The sequence below is a fragment of the Paramisgurnus dabryanus genome, chromosome 19, assembly GCF_030506205.2.
Source record: "Paramisgurnus dabryanus chromosome 19, PD_genome_1.1, whole genome shotgun sequence".
Classification (NCBI taxonomy): Eukaryota; Metazoa; Chordata; class Actinopteri; order Cypriniformes; family Cobitidae; genus Paramisgurnus; species Paramisgurnus dabryanus.
In genome coordinates, this window is record NC_133355.1 from 26,278,197 (window position 1) to 26,302,612 (window position 24,416).

Sequence of the window (24,416 nt, forward strand, 5' to 3'; positions counted from 1 at the left end):
ATGAGCAGTTTTTAAATGTCTTTATTGGTGCTTTTCCTCTTCCACCTGCAAAAAAAATATATTAATATATATAATTTTTTTTTTTTTTGGTAAATTATTTAGCAATTGATTAATTTTGTATACTACCTCAACTACCCCTCAATGTAAACTACTGTTTATGTGTTTCATGCAGAGGCCTCTTATCGGCTGCAATTCAGAGCAATGCATGCCTGGCTTGAGGAAAATTACTTACATTTCTTGGTTTTATTGCACTGTCACAAAAACTTCATCTTCATCACCTTTCTCAGAACCTGAAGAATTCATTGGTATTTGCTCTATAACTCACATTCGCTCTCATTCCTTATACCATTAAATGAGCTACTGTAGTTGTGAAGCCGTGAAAGAAAATATCCAGTTAAAATGCTAAGATGCAGCCACCTAAATATACAAATATCAGTTAAACCTGCAAATTTTATAACAACTCAAAATACATAGGGGCTGTTTACATTTGGTATTAAGATGTGTTTTCATCGATCGGATCACAAGTGGACGAGAGAGACACATTATGTTTACACCTGGTATTTAAATCCGTCTCTTTTGTCCACTTTTGACCGCTTCTGTCCTGAATACTGTGAGGGGACGGTCCGTGAGACGGTGGGCGAGTCTCTCTGCTGTCATTCAAACGCGAGCGGGAGTAATTATGAGTTTATATGGACGCAAACTAATATTATGTCGGAGTCCACTGCTTGTTTAGCAAGTATACATGCTGCACAGTGTTTTGTATGTGTGTATGTTAGAGCTTTCTCTGAATTTTCAGCGCAATTGATGAAATAGGATCGCGCAACTTCCACACTTGCAAAACGAAACTACGGAGATCCTCGCTTTAGTTTTATCAATGAAAGGATAAAAATAGCGCTGTTCACCGTATGTTCACGCCAGAAGTCAAAAAAGACGTAAAACTTGTGTTTAATACCTCAGATTAGATAAATGGGCGGAGAGAAGGCGGTCGCGTGTGGCTGTTCGAACACATTCAACCACATATGCGTTCCGCAACTTCAAAGCGATCCGATCGAAAGTGGTTTCGACTACGTCTGGATGTGGTTGAAAGTGGTCGAAAGTGGACGAGCTCAAAACGTTTTGAACACCGTTCACACCTGGCATTAACGTCGTCCACTTGTGATCCGATCAACGAAAACGCAGGTTAATGCCAAGTGTAAACAGCCTCATAGATATTGTGGTTAATCCATTTTTTATACCCTAATCAGGCAATGTATCTCAGGGGTTACATTTCTTTCAAAGTGTGCTAAATAACAATATGAACAACATATAAATACATTTTCTTCTTCAGCACCTTAAGAAAATGTTCACAATTAATATTAGCAGATTATAATTTTTTTTTAAAGAAGAAAAGTAAGGTTAATATACATTTGCTTACCACAAAATCTGACCGTCCTGCACCAAGGGTGGTCATGTTGGATTTTGGTCAGGCTGATCAATCGATAAAAAAACTTGAAGCAAATCATGTTACCCACATACTTAATACAGACAAAGCTATGATAAGTGATATAAGGATTTAATGAAAAAGTTTTTTTTATGCCCCAAACAAAACACTGAAGAGAGCGTATCTCGTGGTGCACGTTGCCTGGTTACCAATATGCATCTTTTTGAAGTGTACTTTTTGAAAAGGTACCGCCCCCGTGACATATTTTTTGTGTGTCAGCAGTCATTTCTACTTGAAGACTCTCTTTAAAATATCTCAACATGCACATTTACAGGCCTACAGCACACTTAATAAAAAAATAAATAAGTTTGGTTCGAGCTCCCTTTGATGACAGCAAGCAGAGTTTGATTACCATTACTTATTAAGACTGTATAGGCGGGCATTCGTGAAATACCAATTCAGAGCAAACTGTTCTCTGAGAGGCCATGCAGACTGCAGTTGAAAATAATGTCAGACTATTTTACATACAGTAAAAAAAAACACTTTATGTGAAAATATAAAAAAAAATCCAAGGTTGTAAATGCAGTGTTCATTGTAAACAGTTGGTTGTCAGATGTTTGTGTAACCTGCCGGGGCGCCACTAGCAATTTTGGGCCCTATGAAAAAATATAAGGCTGGGCCCTCTACCACACCATTTCACTAATAAATATATAGATATAGATTTTTGGGGGTCCCATAGTGATGGAAATTTTCGTTCATTTAGGTGACTCGTTCATTTTCAGTTCGTTCACCAAAATGATTCGTTCAGACTCGTTCACTGATTCGTTCAGTGACCATTTCTTAATTTTACAAAAATACGCCAATAGGTGGCGAAGATGTGTGTCATTATGTGTTATAAGACAATGAATGACTTTTTGCAAAAACTCATTAGTTTTTAATAAAGCTCAAATTGTGAAATACTAAGCATAATTTTATCAAGTTACCGAATATATTAAGACACACGTACATTCATAGTACATCTAATCTGGATTTGTTGTAAATAAAGACTCCCGTGCATGCCTCCTCTGGTTCAGTCAGTCATCAGATCCTCGTTCACGAATCATATAATTTCGGTCATGTCGTTCAAGACTTCGTTCAGACGCAGATGACTGATTTAAGTTCGGTGAAAGGGTGGATTAAACTATATAGACATATAAAACTATATTAAACAGAAATACCAATTTTTTTCAACAGTAATTACCTTGCTTATCATTTGTATTAAGGTAAATAGTCCGCCTAAACATGGTTACTATAACTTTATTAAAATAAAACCACATGATTCTTTAACAAGATGTTTACGTTGCACTCGCTATCTATAAGATCTCTCTCATTCATTAGGTTGTAACCTGTACCAGTCATTCAGTTTGTTTAAGAACGCGATCTCTCTATCTCTCTCTCGTTCGTTCAGACTCAAAACAGCGGCTCGGTCAGTGAAGGGCGTATTCATTCAGTACGTTGAGCCAATCATATGCTCGGCCACAGCTTATACTCGATTGCCATTGGCTCGTAGTTTTGTCACTCTTTGAAGGCGGAAAGAAAGCCGCGCATCATTTGTCCGTGCTCCTCAAGAAGGGAGGGAAATTTCAGTGAACGAGAAATATGAGTCAATGGATGGCGTGAACGAGAACGATTCGTTCACATAAAAGATTCGTTCAAAAAGAACGATTCGTTCACGAACGTAACATCACTAGGGTCCCAATAGTACGTGGTCTATGGTGGTCCTTATAATGGGTCAATGTTTTTTTTTTTTTTAATGTTCAACTTTCAACCCCTTAATGTGTTAGGATATTAATAAAAACACACTGTGCAAAATTTTGAATTGTTCCTACAATATCTATTGTAGAGGTTGCTCAAAGCCTTTGAATATTTTCGAAATCAGATATTTTTGCAAAAACTGTACCATTTAAAAAGACACATAAAACTTGCTTCTTGGAGGGTAACTTTGTTCCAGTTATTTCAGTCTCTTCTGATCCGAGTAACCATATAGGGGACTTGCTTTGTGTAGCTTCAGCCATTGTCTCCGTGTATGTTGTCTATTTTGCTTCATTCACATTAAAGCTTTCTTAGAGTTTGAATTGCATGGAGCGTGGTCAAATAAGTCCATTGCTGCCATAAGTATATATTTTTAAACAATTAAGCATGCTAGCACAAATGATTTTATAATACAATGTGTTAAACTTCAAAATTGTAACATTTATTTATTCAAACATATTGGTGGGGTTAGAGCATGAACTTTTAAAAGTTGAAAAATAAGGACCACCATAATGTGGTACCTTAGAATTGTCCTATCTTTTGTGCCACAGTGAGCCCTGGCAATTGACCTATGACGAAGCCACGCCCCCAAACACGATGAGCCTATCACAGTGTGCATAGCAACCCAATACACTCGGACATTCTTTCCTTCCCCCGTCCATTGAAATGCATTGCAGTTAGTCAGTTTTTTCTTGTCATTTTTAGTTTAAAATGGTCAAACGGCGTGCATGGGGTACATGCAACTCCGACACTAGGTATCCTAAAGAGGCTGGGTGACGGTGTGTATTTTTAACCATTTCCCAAGCCACATCTCAACCAAGATAAGATTAAGTTATGCAGTAGACCACAACACCAACTAAACATAGATAAATTAAACAAGGATGACGTCTGTTCTTAGCTAAGTCAACAATATATTTGAACGTATTTGAACATTTCTATCGTAACTTTAGCCTAACATTAGAAAACGTTAACGTTAGCTTCTAGCTGTGCTGTACATCATGTCACTCAGCGTCATTAACATATCTGTAAATAACCGAGATAACAAATGCTATTTGTAATAGCAATGTTGTGCTGAATGATTCATGTAAATACTGTAGCACCAAACTAATGCTGAGTTTACACCAACCGCGTTTCGGCGGCAAAATCGCGTCTACAATTTGGATGCACGGAAAAAGCAAGCATTTGACGCGCGTCAGAGGCAAACTCCGCTTCTTGTGGGAGGGGCAAGTGCTATGCGGTTGTCTGTTTGCAAAATGACTGATGTTGATTGTGCATTTATCGAGAGAGTTACCAGTTTGTATTTGGTAACCTTACTATAGGTGGAAAATAAACGAAGCGGTTCGATAAACGTCACGTGACTCAAAAGTGAAGTGTGTATTACAATTACCAGGTCGCCCAATGTCCTCACTGACACTCTTCCAAGCGAGGTCCTTTTTATTCCTGTCTCCTCTATAGAAATAAGAACTTGTGTCGTATAGCTCTGGGTGACTGCTTACGGACAATATCAAGCGTTGGTTGAATTAGTGACTCCGGGCAGGGCTGCCACCACAGCAGCAAGCAGGCTCCTGATTGGTTAACGCGGCGCGAAATTCCGCCAAAGTTCAAATTTTTCAACTCGGGCGTTAGCAGCAAATTCGCGTGAACCGCAAAATGCACAAAAAGCACCATTCGCGCATACAACTCTCAACTCGCGCCTTTCGCGCTGCACGAAAGAGGCGGAAAAGCGTCTTCCGCGCTGAACGCCTCTTCCGCGCCGCGGGACCTCCTGACGCGCGTCAACGCGTCTTCACATTGACTTAACATTGAAATAACTCGTGCTTCACGCCTCTACCGCGGTTGGTGTAAACGCAGCATAACGGAGAGGTAACTTACTCTTGGTAAAGATGGTAAAAAAGCTTGTCCTGGAAATGTATGCTAAAGCTTTTCATCGACCTTCTCAACAATAAAATTATTAATGTAACCCTCCAATGCATAGTTAAGGCCCTTTTGGTAACTTTGAGATGATATATACAGTCTTGTTCAAAATAATAGCAGTACAATGTGACTAACCAGAATAATCAAGGTTTTTAGTATATTTTTTATTGCTACGTGGCAAACAAGTTACCAGTAGGTTCAGTAGATTCTCAGAAAACAAACAAGACCCAGCATTCATGATATGCACGCTCTTAAGGCTGTGCAATTGGGCAATTAGTTGAAAGGGGTGTGTTCAAAAAAATAGCAGTGTCTACCTTTGACTGTACAAACTCAAAACTATTTTGTACAAAAAAAAAATTTTCTGGGATTTAGCAATCCTGTGAATCACTAAACTAATATTTAGTTGTATGACCACAGTTTTTTAAAACTGCTTGACATCTGTGTGGCATGGAGTCAACCAACTTGTGGCACCTCTCAGCTGTTATTCCACTCCATGATTCTTTAACAACATTCCACAATTCATTCACATTTCTTGGTTTTGCTTCAGAAACAGCATTTTTGATATCACCCCACAAGTTCTCAATTGGATTAAGGTCTGGAGATTGGGCTGGCCACTCCATAACATTAATTTTGTTGGTTTGGAACCAAGACTTTGCCCGTTTACTAGTGTGTTTTGGGTCATTGTCTTGTTGAAACAACCATTTCAAGGGCATGTCCTCTTAAGCATAGGGCAACATGACCTCTTCAAGTATTTTAACATATGCAAACTGATCCATGATCCCTGGTATGCGATAAATAGGCCCAACACCATAGTAGGAGAAACATGCCCATATCATGATGCTTGCACCTCCATGCTTCACTGTCTTCACTGTGTACTGTGGCTTGAATTCAGAGTTTGGGGGTCGTCTCACAAACTGCCTGTGGCCCTTGGACCCAAAAAGAACAATTTTACTCTCATCAGTCCACAAAATGTTCCTCCATTTCTCTTTAGGCCAGTTGATGTGTTCTTTGGCAAATTGTAACCTCTTCTGCACATGCCTTTTTTTAACAGAGGGACTTTGCGGGGGATTCTTGAAAATAGATTAGCTTCACACAGACGTCTTCTAACTGTCACAGTACTTACAGGTAACTCCAGACTGTCTTTGATCATCCTGGAGGTGATCATTGGCTGAGCCTTTGCCATTCTGGTTATTCTTCTATCCATTTTGATGGTTGTCTTCCGTTTTCTTCCACGTCTCTCTGGTTTTGTTCTCCATTTTAAGGCATTGGAGATCATTTTAGCTGAACAGCCTATCATTTTTTGCACCTCTTTATAGGTTTTCCCCTCTCCAATCAACTTTTTAATCAAAGTACTCTGTTCTTCTGAACAATGTCTTGAACGACCCATTTTCCTCAGCTTTCAAATGCATGTTCAACAAGTGTTGGCTTCATCCTTAAATAGGGGCCACCTGATTCACACCTGTTTCTTCACAAAATTGATGACCTCAGTGATTGAATGCCACACTGCTATTTTTTTGAACACACCCCTTTCAACTAATTCAACTAATTGCCCAATTGCAAAGCCTTAAGAGCGTGCATATCATGAATGCTGGGTCTTGTTTGTTTTCTGAGAATCTACTGAACCTACTGGTAACTTGTTTGCCATGTAGCAATAAAAAATATACTAAAAACCTTGATTATTCTGGTTAGTCACATTGTACTGCTATTATTTTGAACAAGACTGTATATTCTTTCTGTCTCCAAAAAACATCAATTGCATGTCTCCTACTGTGACAGCTGCCATAGCGCCTGTCACCGAATGTTGATTGTTTGTCCGAGTGAGTGAAGGGGGCGTGGCTTAGCCATAGGTCAATTGCATCATTTGAACTGTACGTGGACCCAGCCTTACGCACAAAAATTTACTATACTTTGGCCTTCAGGGACAACTCTATAAATGTCATAGAGTGGTCCAACTAGAGCCCTGACTTGAACCGAACATCTCTGTACTGGAGAAACCTAAAAATGGCTGTCCACTGACGATCCTCATCCAAACTGACCAAGCTTGAGAGGATTTGCAAAGAAAGAATGACAAAACCCCCCAATTCAGGTGTGCAAAGCATGTTGCATCTAATACCCAAAAAGACTGTTACTGCTGCCAAAGGAGCTTCAACTAAGTACATAGTAAAGGGTCTGAATACTTATGCAAATATGATTTTTCAGTTTTTCATAAAAACCAGCGAGAGTTGCCAATAAGATCTGATTACTAGATAAAAAAGACGCAAAAACTTATTTGAAAATACATGGTCCTTTATTTTTTGTGATTGTACATAATTAGACATTTATCTATTTATGCCCATATAAACTGTATAAGTCTGTGTAGAATAGCAGAAACATGCTAGCCCTCATTAAGCATTGTTCAAGAACAACAGATAACATAGACTCGATGGATTACATAAAACATTCCTCCTGTTTTGAAATCCATGCGCTTTAGTAAATATATGCAACAACAAATGTTATTGTCACGTTAGATATGCATCAGTCTTACTCCCGCTGCCCCGTCTACCGCACTTCTTCTCTCTGGTCTTTGGGTTCTTTAAGGCAGATTCCCTTCGCTTTCTCTTCAGTAGACCACCGGGCTGCTTTACCAAAAATGCTAAGTTGCCACGACACAGAACTATATACAAGAAATGCTCTTAATGTATCACAATCTTAACCTGGTACCTTTATCATATGTATATACTGCCAGCTAACTAAAAGGATGACATTTCAGCATAAGGTTTATTTCACACAGACTGCCACTACACATGTCCGATGCATTGCTTCACAAAAGCTTAACATAAGCATATACACACCGTATTCACTTGTTTCCAAGGCTTTTTGTTCCTCTCACGTCAGAGCTAAATAATACGCTGTTTAAAACAGTCACACAGGGCCTATTTTTGTTTCTTTTTTTGAACCAGGAACTACATTCGCCAACTATTTATTTTCGCTTTTCAACGATGCACTTGTGAGGCTTTAAATACGTTTTCCCCTAACTTGAGGCATTTTATATTGCCTGTAATGTTTTTCGAGGACGCACGGTTACTGGAAGATCTTAGGAATACTTTTACAAATAGAATTTTTTTTTATGTCAACAGATTTTATTATATAGTTTAATAATTACTGCTGACTAAGGGTCCGATCACACAGAAAGCGTTTATGGCAGTGGCAGGCACCTTTTTTGAAAGATTTCATATGGGCAGTGAGTGTTATGCACGCTGATGAACATCACGCATTTTGGCCTCCTCCCGCGCCACGCGTTTTTGAAGAAATGTTCTGAGCGGAAAAGTGACCGATGTCGTTCGCATTTTTTTCATTGTCCAATTGTATGAGGGGAGAGGTTGTGGTGACAGAAGTTTACAAAGGCGTGGAATAACCGGAGACTCCACTTGCTCACTGTCTTTTGCCTGTTTGTGCACCTCTCACCCTCGATCAAAGTCAGAGCAAGCACCCTTTTTTAAAAGTTTTTGCTTATATGACAGTTGACAGCAAAAGAGCGTCCACGCTTTAATATTTGATTGACAGGACAGCTGCTTCAGTGGTTGCCTAGCAACATAAACAGCCATGCCGCACTGCTATTTTTATAAAGGGACAAATAAAGGCAGTGCGGCGCTTTCCAAGCGTTTGGTGTGATCGGCCCCTAAATCTTTATAAGAAGTTATAAGATTTCTACTTCCCACCGGAGGAAATATTAAGCTGTATGAAACTTCAAACAAATGCTGGGTTATTTTCAAGTTATTTGTGTTTAACCTATGCTGGGTTGTTTATATATATATATGGGTTCATGTTAGGGCTGGGCAAAAAAATCAATTTTTCGATTAATGGTTTTTTTACGTGGTTGATTCAAAATCGATTCTCAAAGGCCACAAATCAATTTTTATATTTATGTATTTCTGCAAACATTGAATGGAAATTAACGTTAATCTAATTCCTAGTCTTCTTCACTAGATGTCACCCTCTTTTTTGCCTTGCGCGATGATACCAATGAGCGATAGGCGAGACCTGTCATTCATTCAGTGCTTAAAATGACGGTTTCAGGTGCTTCATTGACGTTGATGCCACCTTCACATAAAAAGTCAGAGGTATGGAAGCGTTTTAGATTTCGCAAGCAAGACGACGACAATAGTGGCTTTTAATATCTTTTTATTAATTACCCACTTGTAAACTTCTGTTCATTGTTCTTTTTTATTAATATAGTATTTGTATTAAATCTATATTCATTGAATTGAGAATCGAGTATAAAAATCGATCAGAGAATCAGAATCGAAAATCAAACTGAGAACCGAAACCGAATCGATTTGATAGCTTGCGAATCAAAATTGAATCGATCTGGAACATCTGAATCGATACCCAACCCTAGTCAATTTAACCCAACGGCGGGTGTGTCCCTCCTTGACCCAACACTGAGTAAAAGTTATTTGTTAGCCCAGCATTAGCTCAAAAATGTTAAATTAAACCAGATTTTTTTATATTTGACCCAACATTGGGTTGAAACAACCCAGCATAGGCTAAATTACAATCCAACGGCTTGGGTTCGTCCCTTTTTTACTCAATGCTGGGCTGACAATAACCCAGCATGTTTAAAGTGCATGCTATCTATCTACATGGTTTTTAAATACCTTTGGTTATTTAGGGGCTGTTTACATTTGGTATTAAGATGTGTTTTCGTTGATCTTATCACAAGTGGACGAGAGGACACATTACGTTTACACCTGGTATTTAAATACATCTCTTTTGTCAATTTTTGACCATTTCTGTCGTGATTACTTTGAGGGGGTGGTCTGTGGAGACTGGGCGAGTCTCTCTGCTGACATTTGACAAGTTTATGGACGCAAACTAATATTATGTCAGAGTCCACTGCTTGTATTGCAAGTAAACATGCTGCACAGTGTTTTGTACATCTATATGTAATAGATTTATCTAATATTTCAGCGCAGTTGATAAAATAAGATCGTTCAACTTTTACACGCTCGCAAAATGAAACTAATGAAAGACGCGGAGATCAGCCGCTTTAGTTTTATCATTGAAAGCTTAAAGAGAGCGCTGTACACTGTGTGTTTGCGCTAGAAGTCAGAAAAGATGTAAAACATTGTGCTCCACACCTCAGATTAGATAAATAGGCAGAGAGAAGGAGGTCGCGTGTGGCTGTTCGAACACATTCAACCACATGCGCTACAAAAACAATCCGATCAAAAGTCTACCTCTGAATGTGGACGAAAGTGGACAAACTCAAAATGTTTTGAACACAGTTTACACCTGTCTTTAGCGTCATCCACTTGTGATCCGATCGACGAAAACACATCTTAATACCTAGTGTAAGCCTCTTAAATTACAAGCCCATTTCTCAGATTATTTGTCTATTCATGTTGCTTCATGTCTTGCTTAGTCTACATCTAGTGGTGTAGTACAGGGTATACGCATACAGAGTACACCCACTTCTTTATTAGATGACATGGGTGTACCCACTTCTAAATATTAATTAATAATATTAATTTCATAATGATCCTTATTCTGAGAAGTCAAGCATCTTATATGTCCCCATTTATAACACAGGGAGTTCAACCTTAGTTGGGCCACTTAAAAAAATGAGTATACTCACTTCTCCATGCACCACTGTCTACATCATAATACAAGCATCAGAAGCCTATCCAGCTTCTCTAACTGATAACCCGAGAGCGAGAGCAAAAAATGTGATCACACATTTGCTATGCCTCTCTAACTGTGGCTTGCAAAGCCTTTCCCAAAGTGTCGCTAAAAGGAGAATTACGTTCCTCAATAAGAGGCAAATGAGCTGCCTCATTTAAATCCAGACGTTTTGCTCTTTTTCTTTAGAGAGTTCTTTTAAGAGCTGAAGAATAAGGTAGGATAAGCTTGGATTGCGGGAGGGGGATACACTGCTCATTTAAAATGGGAAATTTGGAGCCTGATTGCGTGACGCTGTATAACAAGGATCTACCGCTGGCTTTCATTTTCGAGGGCATCATGTAAGCTGATTATCATTATGGCTATGTTCAGAATAGCAAACTACCAAGCTGTTTCTGCAGTGTGGTGCATGCAAATTGTCTGGATAACCAAAAAAAATATATATATATATATACACAGGTCACCTGCTGAATAAATAATATTTTGCATAATCATTTGTTATTATTGCATTACGATAGTTGTGGGAAGATGTGCTTTAATGGCCACAATGCCATAAACTGTATTACAGTGCCATGGTTATGAAAAATGCTTGATTTTTATTATGCAAAATACTTTATTCCTTTGAACTCTGATACTGTTTTATGGGATTCCCACTTATACAATTCCCAAAATGTGCCGTATACAGCAGAGAACACTACATTGAACATGGTATCCCACAATGCCATGACTTAAAGGGATAGTTCACCCAAAAAAATAATAATTCTGTCATCATTTACTCACCCTTACGTTAAGATTCTATCTTCTTTCAAACACAAAAGAAAATATTTTGATAAATGATGGTAAGAAAACAGTTGAGGGTACCCATTGACTTGGAAATACTATGGAAGTCAATGGGTACATCAACTGTGCACTTACCATCATTTATCAAAATATCTTATTTTGTGTTTAACAGAATAAAAAAATGCATTTAGTTTAAAAGAAAAAAATATATGAAAACGTTATTTTGTTAATTTTTGGGTGAACTATCCCTTTAAATTGGTCTTGTGATTTTTAACATCTCTCATTGCCAAACGTTCACATTTTAACATGAAATCTTATTAAAAACGCAAGATATTTAACAGTTGCTGAATTAAACATCCAGCGTGTTGAGGTGATGTGCAAATGTCATATCGAACTCTTCTTGCATAGTGTCTTGTACATCGTAAAAAAAAAAATCCCAGCATACAGTTTCAACTGCATGGTGTGCCATAGTAGCCCATTCCGAACATAGCCTCTATTTGCGCTTTTCTGAATTTCTCTTTAAATCGCCATCATCTCGTTTGAGATTTATAAGTGCTGCCTGTTAATACCGAATAGATAACCGGTTTGAGCCTGCGTTGAGATCCGACCTCTTTCCCTCCTCTCTTCGTTTACGCTAGCAGGCTCAGACAGAATATTGATATCAGCCATTTTTCACCCAGCAGTCTGCCTGGTCTCTCCCCTATGGCCATGGTTAATTAGCAGTTATTAAAGGAAAAATATACGCTTTCCTACACAGGCTAAAATGCGAGGATGACTTTTAGATGCCTTCGGAATTAAGGGATGAGTCTGTTAAGCTGTCGTCATGGTGATCGAGACGATGAGGTAATGGTCACAGACGCAGCAATGTTTAATTGTGCCGAGATTCCTTCAGGTTGATTAACTGCGCGATCCCTCTGAACAATGTAGCTCCCATCGAAAACCCAAGCACCTCAAGCATGTTACGATTCTTTGTATTTGAACGTCTTTCAATTGGAGACGTTTTGAAAAATGAGATGGCTCTATTTCAATTCCGCTGTACCTCAATACGTTGGTTTGAAGATTAAATGGCATCTTTTATGCTTCAGATGAAATACTTTAACAGTCTAGTGCATGTCTTCAGGAAAAGCATACTGTATGGTTAATAACCTCATTAAAGTTGAACTGCTGCAATGTTGTACCGCACTCGCATCAGTCCCTCGTGGTCATCGACTGTCACATGAGGAAATCGATGCTTTCGAGACCTCTATGACCTGCATTCCCAGAATTCTTTGTTCTTGACGTGTGGGGACTCTAGCTGATGGAGTCTAGCTGATAAGAAAGTCAGCCAATCAGAGAGCACTCTGGGTTCACAGTCAAAACCTAGGTCTGGTTATACATACAGTCCGCTTAAACTGTCAAAAGATTTCCCGCTCCAAACTTCGTGAGGACATTTTAAAGTCAACATGATTCGGTATTCGTAACCCACTTTAAAGCAACACCAAAGAGTTTTTTTTTTACCTACAAATAATGTTTCATTACACACTTTCACATTCACTTTGCAGCCCTCTATCGGCCAAAACTGCACTAAAGAAGTTTCCAACCGTCGGGTCGCGGTCCTGTAGTTCGAGTGAAACTACAAAAACGTACTTTACGGCAGACCTACAATCCAATCAGAGCCAGATTTGTTGCATTAGGCTAAATTATTTACAACAGTGGTAATGGACAATTCCCCTTCCAACCTGTAGGGGGAGCAAAGAGCAAAAACTCTTTAGTGTTGCTTTAAAGGCAGGGTGCGTGATTTTTCAAAAAACTCTTTGGAAAAGGGAGTCGGTCCGAGTATTAAAACACACTTGTAGCCAATCAGCAGTAAGGTGCGTGTCTACTAATCGACATGGTTGCCTGGGTTGCATATGGGGCGGGTCTATCATAAGAAGGTCTGGATTCTATTGGGGTAGGGGCGTGTTTGTTTGGGTGATTTCAAATGTCAACATTGGCTTTCAGAGATAATTTTCAAGAAAATAAGTTGGATTTTATTCAGAATTGCTTGGGAAGTGGTCTCTGTCACGTTAGCCAGAGGTGGATTAAATAAACCGGGCAAATACAGATTTCCTGTTGACTTTAGGACTACAACATTTCAAGAAATATTCCACTTTCATTAATAAATCCAAGATGTTCATGTCTTTCTTTGTTCATTCGTGAAGAAATTCAGTTTACTGAGGAAAACATTCCAGGATTTTTCTTCATATAGTGGACCTCAACAGTTTCAAACTGCTTCAAATGTCTTTAAACAATCCCAACCGAGGCATAAGGGTCTTATCTAGCAAAATTGTCATTATTTTTTACCAAAAAAGTACTTTTTAACCACAACTTCTCACCTTGCACTAGCCTTATGAAGCGCCAGCATGACCTGACATATTACGTAATCACGGCGAAAGGACGTATGCAAGGACCGGTCAGACGTTGATGTATGTGGAATGAAACTAATGAATGTCTTTGTGTCAGTTTATTGTTTAAAATGGTCTGCAAGAGTGTGTTCGCATAAGTAATGCGTGACCTTTCGATGTGATAACGCAATACATAAGGTCGCACTGGCGCATCACATGGCTAGTGCAAGGTGGAAGTTGTGGTTTAAAAGTACATATGTTTTATTTTTTGGGCCAAAAAGATGATAGTTTCACTAGATAAGATGCTTATGCCTTGGTTGGGATCATTCAGAGCCTTTTAAGGCTGCATTGAAACTTTAAACTGTTGAGGTCCACTATATTGAGAAAAATCCTGGAATGTTTTCCTCAAAAAACGTAATTTCTTCCTGACTGAACAAAAAAAGACGTAAACATCTTGGATGACATGGGGGTGAGTAAATTATCAGGATTTTAAAAATGAAACTGGAGTAATCCTTTAAAGGGTAAGTACAGTAAATCACAAAGCCAACAGAACAAACGTACCCAACTCTATATCGTAGCAGCACATCAAAGCCGTAAATAGAATAGCCGTAATCCTGAAGAATATGTCATTGAATGTAGTATGAAGATCAAAGTAACCATCACTGTACAATAATGTGCTCATTAGAGACAGCAAGCTGTTGATTAACTTGAAACACACAAGCGATTAAATAGATTTCTATCACTATTAGTATATGGAGATCTTCACCAAATGATGAATTTGCAGTTCGGTCTCAGTGGAGTGTTGGTCCGTCATATTCTTGTGTGATGTTTTTCCTGAATGCCCTGAGAGCGAGAGTGCTTAGAAGAAAGATTCGACTGCACCGATTAAACCACACCGGACTGTCCGTGATTGGCTACTGGAGACCGAAAGTTAAAAAATGTGGGTGGAATCGGGTGGGGGTGCATAGAGGGAGCAACTAGCGTAAATAAATCAATACTAGAAGGCTGGATGAAAGTACCAAATACGAGAGCTGTGGATGAGAAGGTGTGTAACGTATGGTATACGAGATAGAGGAGTGAAATATCTAAATGCTATCCCTGTCAGTGACAGAAGTTTAATGATAGTCCCAATCCCGTCTCAGAACCGATAACAGCGGTGGGCTCGGAAAAGCACTTTTCCACTTCATTTCACAACACCGTCCTGGTTTATTTAGGATTTGCCACATGCAGGTTTCCGGTTATCTCTGTGAGGATACACAGCTCCAGGTGGCATAGTGTCTCTGGTCTTAGCTAGGTTTGAGTCTTTCAGCTCTAAGGTGGCCGTTTTCAGCTTCAGTTGTAGACTAAAACTCAACAACTCACTCCGAACCTTCAGTGATGCAGTTCTGGAATCCACCTGTCCAGATTTTGTCCTCAGCTTTGCATTAATGTCCCAAACAGACAAGCACCAAAGGGTCCATGTTGGTTGATGGGAATGCCATGAAGTCGTTCGATTGAAGATGAGATGTGGGCTTCACAACTTGATGGCTTATTTGTTTTGTCTCAGAGCACTTTGGGGAAGACCAAACAAAAAAGGGGGTTGAAATAAAATAGATTTGCATTTTCTAAAGGGATTGTCAGCGCCTGCAAGGCAGCAAATGAATGCATTTAAAGTTTTAGATCAATGAGGGCTTGTTGTATTTACAGCTCTTGGTTGGTTGGTTTGGATCTTTTCCTGCAGGATCATGGGTAGGGGTGTATTCTTCACCAGGAATTTCATTGTAAATGGGAAAAAAGTGGTCCCAAGCTGTCACTGGGGCAGTATACTTTAAAAACGTCCTTATATGTGTAATTTAGGTATAGATATGTATACATTTGGTACCAATATGTATCTGCAAGGTACTATTATGAACTCTTTAGGTACAAAAGTTCACTTTTTTAAAAAGGTGACCATTTATTCTGACAGTGTAGATGATTTTGTTGAAATAGCATATTAACAAAAGCAGGTATCATCGATTAACAGGCTGTGAACTCACAGGAGGTATTAAAGGTTTATAAGTTAATGGGCTGCCTTGCAAGCGCTGTGATTAACTGCTACATTTACAGTGTTTGTGCTGTAACGCCTTGTAAATAATGTGGAGAGGATGTGCATTAGAAAAGACAGTGAAACAAATACTAAAAAGTCTTAAAGCTACAGTAGGGTAGTCAATATTTTTAGATAACATTTTTTTGTTATACTGGTTCAGAGTGTCTTTACATCCTGATATAGCAATCATTAAAGGTGCAGTGTGTACATTTTAAAAAGATCTCTTGACAGAAATGTAATAATAATAATAATAAACATAAAATTATTATTAATGGTGTATTAAAGACCTTACATAATGTACCGTTATGTTTTATCACCTTAAAAGCAACACTATGTAGTTTTTTTACCTTCAAATAATGTCTCTAAAATTATTTCAGTGATATAACAACTTTTAACTGGACAAATTGTACTGTTGCTGCAACCTGAGCAGCCTCTTAGCTGCTACAAGCACACTCTGAAAGTGGCGGTGGAGGGTAGGAAACACAGCCCCGCCCCTCCCCCTGCCTGCAGAAGAGTGTCTGATACCAGGCACTGTTGCGCTTTTCAACCACATGGGGGAGCTGTAAGTCATTTTTACATGGAAACTACATAGTGTTGCTTTAAAATTTCCATCTACATACACAACGACCATGTTTTATATACAGTATATTATATATACATTATGTTGGCTACCCTACTGTAACTGTAAAGGGACACTCCACTTTTTTTGAAAATATGCTTATTTTTCAGCTCCCCCAGAGTTAAACATTTGATTTTTACCGTTTTTGCATCCATTCAGCTGATCGCCGAGTGTGGCGGTGCCACTTTTAGCATAGCTTAGCATAATCCATTGAATCAGATTAGACCATTAGCATCGCGCACAAAAATGACCAAAAAAATTCTATATTTTTCCTATTTAAAACTTGACTCTTCTGTAGTTACATCGTGTACAAAGACCGATGGAAAATTCAAAAATTGCACTTTTCTAGGCTCATATGGCTAGGAGCTATAGTCTCATTCTGGTGCAATGATATTAAGCAGTGCCCGAAAATAGTCCCCTGCTATTGAAAGTTACCAAGGGAACATTTTTTTAGGTGCTGTGTCATATCATTGCGCCTGCTCCCATGCAACAAAGTCCTTGATTATTACGCAAGAATGAGAGTATAGTTCTTAACCATATCGGCTAAGAAAATCGTAAACTTTTAATTTTCTGTCGGTCTTAGTACACGATGTAACTACAGAAGAGTCAAGTTTTAAATAAAAAAATATCCAAACTCTTTGGTTATTTTTTAACGCAATGCTAATGGTCTAATTGGATTCAATGGATTATGCTAAGCTATGCTAAAAGTGGTAGCGCCAGACTCGGAGATCGGCTGAATGGATTCCAAAACGGTAAAAATCTCATATTTAACTCTAGGGGAGCTGGAAAATGAGTATATTTTCAAAAAAGTGGAGTGTCCCTTTAAATCAGCTATTTTTGAACTTATATTTTGCACTTAAATTTAGATTAAACCAAGAACAAAAAGCACGTACCTGTCCTGAGGCTAAAGCCTATTATTGCCGAAAGGTTTAGGCGGGATTAGACCTTGCTGCGCAGCAGCCCCCCTGTAGGATGTTCAGGAGTACTGCACTCTGATGAGTTCTTGGCTTTGTCCTTGTTATTGTTGGGCTCATTGTCTTTGATGATGTCATACTGGCGGCAAAAGAGAGCTATCACACCTGTTAAAGAGAGATCAGAACATTAAAAAGTGCTAGTGATGGATGGGCCGTTGTCGACAGACAGGAAGGAAAAATGCAATGATGGATCACGCTGCGTTTGCCCTAAAAAACAACATACTAATTTTAGCAGCGCTGCAATGATATGATGAGATGCTCTGTGGCCTTGAGTTTAAGTTGTGCTACAACCTTCCTGTTTGATCCTTAATTCGCTGGTCTTTTAAAATTGATGTTTGCTGTAGATTAGAGAGAAGTAAGATCATCTAAGGTGTACATATAGTAAATCAGCAATTTTTACTGATACCTGACAGTAACTTAAAAGAATAGTTCAGCCAAAAATGAAAATTAACCCATGATTTACTCACCCTCAAGCCATCTTTGATGTATATGATTATCTTTGTCGTAAGTTGTATGGGTATATTTGTAGAAAAAGCTAAAAATACAGTGCATGGGTCAAAATAATTGATTTAACTTTTATACCAAATATCATTAGTAAATTATGTAAAGATCATGTTCCATGAAGATATTTTGTTCATTTCCTACCGTAAATGTATCAAAACTTTATTTTTGTGAGTTGATGCAGCAGAATCTGGGATTTTCCATTCAAGTTTGGTTTATGTTAAAAGTCATTACAGCAGTAAGCCAGTAGAGAACACTAAAACAAACTTTTTAATTATGAAATTGTATGGTAACGACTTCATGTAGACGATTTTCTAAATATTTGGATATTTGCACTCTCACGTTTCCAGATTTTCAAATCGTTGTATCTCGGCCGTATGTTTTCCTATCCTAACCATACATCAATGAAAGTTTTTTTTATTTAGCTTTTGGATGATGTATAAATTGTCCCTTACGACTGGTTTTGTGGTCTAGGGTCACATAGTCCTGGCTGTTCTGAGCTTTATAATGGTAGTAAATGGTGCTTCTGATTTGAAGCCCAAAAAAGTCCATCTAGTCCAGTGTTTCCCACAGGATTTTGAGAGACTGTGGTGGTGATGACGCCACCCACTAATTGGCATATATGTGACGTCATCATGTCGTGTTTCATTTGATCTCGTGTTGGCACCTGAAATATGTTTCACTTCTACTCTTTGATCTGTATCTGTTTTTGATCTGTATTATATGTCAAATTATATTTTAAGCCGAATTAAGCTGTTTTAAATGGTGAAATAAAAATGTAAATGGGAATCATGAAAATTCTATTTGTGGGGGCCAGTGTTGATTCTGTGGTGGGCCACCACAAATAAATCAATGTATGGGAAACACTGTAGTCCTTCACAAAAGTATGGGAAAACCAGGGGGGCGATAGTATCGTGGGACGAAGGTACCAAGGCGATTCTCGAGCCATGATTTACATTTGCATTCCAAACTATGACAGCACATTTAGCATGCAACCCTTGACAGATGTGAAAAGTTTTGCGTTATTTCGTTTTGCGCGTGTAGGTCCAGAAAGCTAAGATAAGTAAATTCCTAAAGTGGCCATTTTTTTCTAATATTACGTTGTGTTTCTGGTTTCATGTGTAAAATACTGATCTTTTTACAGGTTATTTAGTGCTCTAACACATCCTTAAGTTTTCCATCTCAGAATTTTTCAAAATAAAAGTAAATCGGGTTTAATTATCAGGAGTTCCTTTGGGATGAAAGCAACTATTGTTATTTTTGTCCCGCTGCTTATAGTGTTGCATTATGTTGAAAATGTATATTATTTTAAGTGGTTTTAATTAAATTTTCATAATGTTCATACTGTTGATTTTTTTTATTCTCAATAGTTCAAGTTGAAATGTACTGAAATTTAAAATGAAAATGTAATTTCATTATTTTTGCAAAGATAAACGACAAAATATATATTTGCAGTTACATATTAACAAAGTCATAGTCATGTATATTTGCTAAAAACAAGTGATATTAAAAGTGATATTATACTGAAGTCGTTTTACATTCATTCACCTGGTATTGATAGACCACACTTGTAAGTTACTATATCTGTCTAAAACATTATGTTTTTAAAATTATTTTATTCTGAAAAATGCACACAGCTCCAGGGGGTTAATAAAGGCCTTCTGAGGGTAATTTGTGTGACTTTGTAAGAAAAACATCAATATTTAAAACTTCACAAACTAAAATAACTAGCTCGTTCACGGGGCAGTGCGTTTCCAGCGTATGACGTAAGACAGAGCATACGAGACTTAGTGGAGATTAGATGAGATGCTGGAAACGCACTCTCTTGTGAATGTACGTCGCATAGATTACCCTCATAAGGCCTTTATTGACCATCTGGAGCCGTGTGGATTATAGCTATTAAGGATGGATGGAATTTTTTGGGCTTTAAATTAGAAGCACCATTTACTCCTATTATAAAGCTTGGAACAGCCAGGATCATTTCTAACATAACTCAGATTGTGTTTGTCTGACAAAAGATAGCCATATACATTGAGGATGGCCTGTGGGTAAGGGTGTCACAATTTAGATTTTAAATCGAAATCGATCGAAATTAAGTCACAACCTCGAATTAAAAAATGGAATCATTGATGCTGCGACGCCGCCATTTCATGTCCAGTCGGCTTACCAAGCGGGAAAAAAAACACGTGTTGAGTACCTGGCGCATTTTTATGGTGCAAAATACAGACAAGAATGTTCACTTGACAGGGAGTTTTGTTTTATCAGGTATGTGCGTGTAACATTTTAACACGACTAACATGGCAGGGCATCTCTGGGTTCAAGGTCAGATATTATATTTCATAAAAGTCTTGTCTTAAAATGGCATAGAATTTTTTTGTGCTTTCAAAAAAAAAAAAATCAAGAATCAAACCATGACCTAATGCTGCGTTTACACCAATCGCAATAGAGGCGGCAAACGCGAGTGATTTCAATGTTAAGTCAATGTGAAGACGCGTTGACGCATGTCTGGAAGTCCCGCAGCGCGGATGAGGTGTTTAGCACGGAAGACGCGTTTCCGAGTCTAGTTCGCGCGAATGGCGCGAATTGAGCTTATGGAATAATTTGAACTTTGGCGGATTTAACCAATCAGGAGCCTGCTTGCTGCTGTGTCTGCAGCCCCGCCCGGAGTCACTCATTCAGCATGAAGGCTTGATATTGTCTGTGAGCAGTCACCTGGAGCTATACGACAAGTTCTTATTTCTATAGAGACATGAATAAAAAGGACCTCACTTGGATGAGTGTCAGTGTGGACATTGGGCAACATTGTAAGTTGTAATACACATTTCACTTTTGAGTCACGTGACGTTTATCGAACCGTGCCGTTTATTTTCCCCCTATAGTAAGGTGATGAAATACAAACCAGTAACTCTCTTGATAAATGCACGATCAACATCAGCCATCCTGCAAACAGACAACCGCATAGCACTTGCCCCTCCCACAAGAAGCGGATTTTGCCTCTGACGCGCGTCAAATGCTTGCTTTTTCCACGCGTCTACTCCACTCTTGACGCGAATGCTTTTTCCGAGCGTCTACTTCGCTCTTGACGCGAATGCATTCAAACTGTTCAAGCGGCAAACTAAGCACGGTAGACGCGATTTTGACGCCTGAAACGCGGTTGGTGTAAACGCAGCATTAGAATCGAAAATGTAATCGAATCGAGGATTTGGAAAATCATGACACCCCAACCTGTGGGTGAGTAAATCATGGAGTAATTTTCATTTTTGGCTATCCCTTTAATAAGATTTTAAATAAAAATATTTAGATTCTGCATTGCATACCCAACTGTAAGCTGGTTAATTTGAATATTTTGAAATGTCATGAAAAATTTATTTGTATATCTGATGCGTTAACATCTGATGAAACATTGATGCATTTCTTCTGTAATGTGGCATATTTCTTAGAATAATGATGAGAGAAACATTTTCATTTGAGCTTGATTTTATCCATTGGGAATTTATTAGATTGCGTGAATTGTGGGTCTTTTATTCTGAGTGAATTGAGGAGAAGAGTTATTATGGAGGCGAGGCAAGTTATTAATTTTGCTGAAAGATTACAAAGACTATTTGCCCTGATGAGCCGTGCACAATAAGACCGGAAACTTGTATTAAGAATATAAATTGGGCTATTTACGATTTAATGTTAACTAAGCCTTATATCTTCACTAATTACTTTATAAATTATAGAGATGTGAATGTGGTAAACATCGGAAACATCTGTTTGTTCGAGTGAAAGCAAATCAAAAAGGGAGGGTTTAATTATCGTGCCGTTTATTAGCAAAACACAAACTGCGCGATACTGCTAAGCAAAATTGCTTCCTACAGTATGCATGCAGATACACTTTATTACCTTTCACAGCATGGATTGTGGTATTAAAAATCCAGCACTAAATCTATCACCAGTATTAATTTCTTTGACATAAAGTTGATCCTGATTTTGCCAAGTAGGACGTGTTCCTGGTTGAACATCTTTGTCGATCCCGTAATAACAGTTCCACCAATCAGAAAAAGGTCAGGATTCACTACCTGCCACAAAAGATGTTGATCCACCACAACATCCTACTCGGCAGTCACAAATCATGCCAACATATAGGGCTTTGGACACAACTCCTTACCTGCCCACATGACAAGAACGACCACAATGATAATAAGCTCTCCAGCCCTCAGCTGACTGGACTGGCCAACCTCCTCCATGGTCACTTCATCTGTATGAAGCAAACAAGGTTGAGTTCACTCGCCCACACGTTTTACAAACAAAACAACATTTACACTTGTGCACTATCAAAGCACAGGCAGCATTTAATTAATCCTGACTATTTAATTGTCTTAGCCCAAAGCAAGTTGTTTTCTTAGGCTGAAATTTGACCAGAACGTCGTAGGCATTGCATCTAGCCAAGATTCCTAATTACGGTCAGTTCCTGTGATGCTATGAATTTGGTGCACCTCAGGGTCGATCTCTCCTGAGCACATCAGGAGAAGACCTCTGGGGTCAGCAGTTTTAAAGTATCTAGCAGTGCATAGAGCTGCGGTGTATGCATTGATTAACCACGGAGGGAAAAGCTATGTTATTCAACATCCCGCTTATCTGAAGAAGCAGCGGTGCTGTTATAATGACTGTGAGAATCTACGATGTCTTTGAGCTCTTCTCTGCTTTCGAAAAAATAAACATCGATAAACTCCAGGTGAAACCGAAACCTTATTGGATGTCTCTGGCTTTTAAACGTGGGGGATGTTCAGTAACCAGTCGACATCGATACACATCACGAATCCAGCAAGAAAAGCTACATGAAGCCACCCTGAAGCGATGAAGAGGAGAAGAGCGGAGAGAGAAAGATTAACTGTCTGTGTTTATTAGGCGATCTGGTCTTTAGTGAAGTGTAAAGGTGCTTGGTTGATTAATTACAGTGTAATGTAAGCAACAATGCCTGATGATTAAACTGTGTGTTTTTTTTTTGTAAAAGTCCTGTTATCTAACTGACAAGCAGCATCAGCTAAGAGTCAGCCATCCGTGAATGCTTTCTGTTGGGCTTCAGCATATTTCTTGGATTCATCATAAAATTGCTTTAACAGCAGTAGTGCATTCATTTGTAGACCGATCCTCTATATTGGAATTTGAAGAGTTAATGTGCAACTGATAAAAACATATAAATTTTGTATATTTGGTATAATACGTGTTTGCGTGGTTTATGGTAAAAATACAAAATCATACATTTTTGTAGCTCCAGATTTTACTCTCTTCATGAAACACACAGATTTGAAAAGTTATGTGTCCCTGATTGGTCAGCTAATCTGTACGTTGTGATTGGCCTGAACACCTCTGACGTCAGCCAGAAATGTGACGCTCCTTACCATATTTGAAAGATTCACTCACAATGCAATCTTAACAGGAGTTAACTTACAGGGCGTGAGGAATTCTGAAACTGTCGGTCTGGTCTACATCACCAATCCCAGGAAGTAAACAATCCGTGTGTTTGTTGTAGTCCAAGAAAACAGATTTACGTTGAAGATGATAACTCACATCATCATTAACTTTGGGATTTGTACCTTTCGCATATCATTAACATGTACTAATACACACTTACACACCAAAGGAAATGTAAAATCATGAATCGCACAATAGGTGCCCTTTAAAGGGGACATTAGAATTTAAATTTGCCTCGATCTTTTGACATATAACAGGTTTTGGTATCATAAATACGTCCTGCAAGATTTATAGTTCAAAACAACCTCCTTATTAATTCTCCAGAAAAAAACAAATATAAAATTGCTGGATAAGTGATGTCACTACTCAGATTCATTTTTATTTAAACTGCTTAACAGAAAGAGACAGCACATAATTGTATCATTGGCTCCGCCCACTGGCGTTCAGTCAGAGTAGCGACTCAAATGCATCTGAAGGAGTAGTTGTTTACAAAAAGATTGTATTGTGAGACAAAAATTGTGCTGTTGCTATCTGTGGAAAATTTGCATCTTTGAAAATAACTTTTATGCTAACTAATGCAATGCTACAGGAACCAAATATTATTATAAAATGCATATTTAAATTTGTTTTACAAATGGGGAGTCATGTAAACCTATAGCATGTTTTTATAGGCTGTTTACACCTGGTATTAAGATGCGTTTTGGTTGATCAGATCACAAGTGTACGGCGCTAAATACAGGTGTTAACGGGATGTGAAACTTTTTGGGCTCGTCCACCTTTGACCACATTCAGAGGTAGTCGAAAATGCATTTGACTGGATTGCTTTTGTGGTGTAGACGCTCATGTGGTCGAATGTGTTCGAACCATAGAC

At 38.5% G+C, this 24,416-nt stretch overlaps 2 protein-coding genes across 3 annotated transcripts in view; one reads left to right on the forward strand and one right to left on the reverse strand.

Moving 5' to 3' along the window:
* Positions 1-24,416, forward strand: part of ldlrap1a (low density lipoprotein receptor adaptor protein 1a) — a 112,641-nt gene that overhangs the window by 30,266 nt on the left and 57,959 nt on the right. The window lies entirely within an intron of this gene.
* The window catches only part of fndc5b (fibronectin type III domain containing 5b), a 30,554-nt gene continuing 20,501 nt past the window's right edge, over positions 14,364-24,416 (reverse strand). Inside the window, exons 5-7 of one of the 2 annotated variants that reach the window (XM_065294518.1) lie at positions 22,239-22,328; positions 17,507-17,692; positions 14,364-15,479 (exon numbers count right to left, since the gene is read on the reverse strand). In XM_065294518.1, coding sequence (XP_065150590.1) covers positions 17,553-17,692; positions 22,239-22,328 — 230 coding nt within the window. In that variant the 3' untranslated portion in view covers positions 14,364-15,479; positions 17,507-17,552. The remainder of the gene's footprint in view (positions 15,480-17,506; positions 17,693-22,238; positions 22,329-24,416) is intronic. The other variant, XM_065294520.1, reaches the window with a different exon arrangement.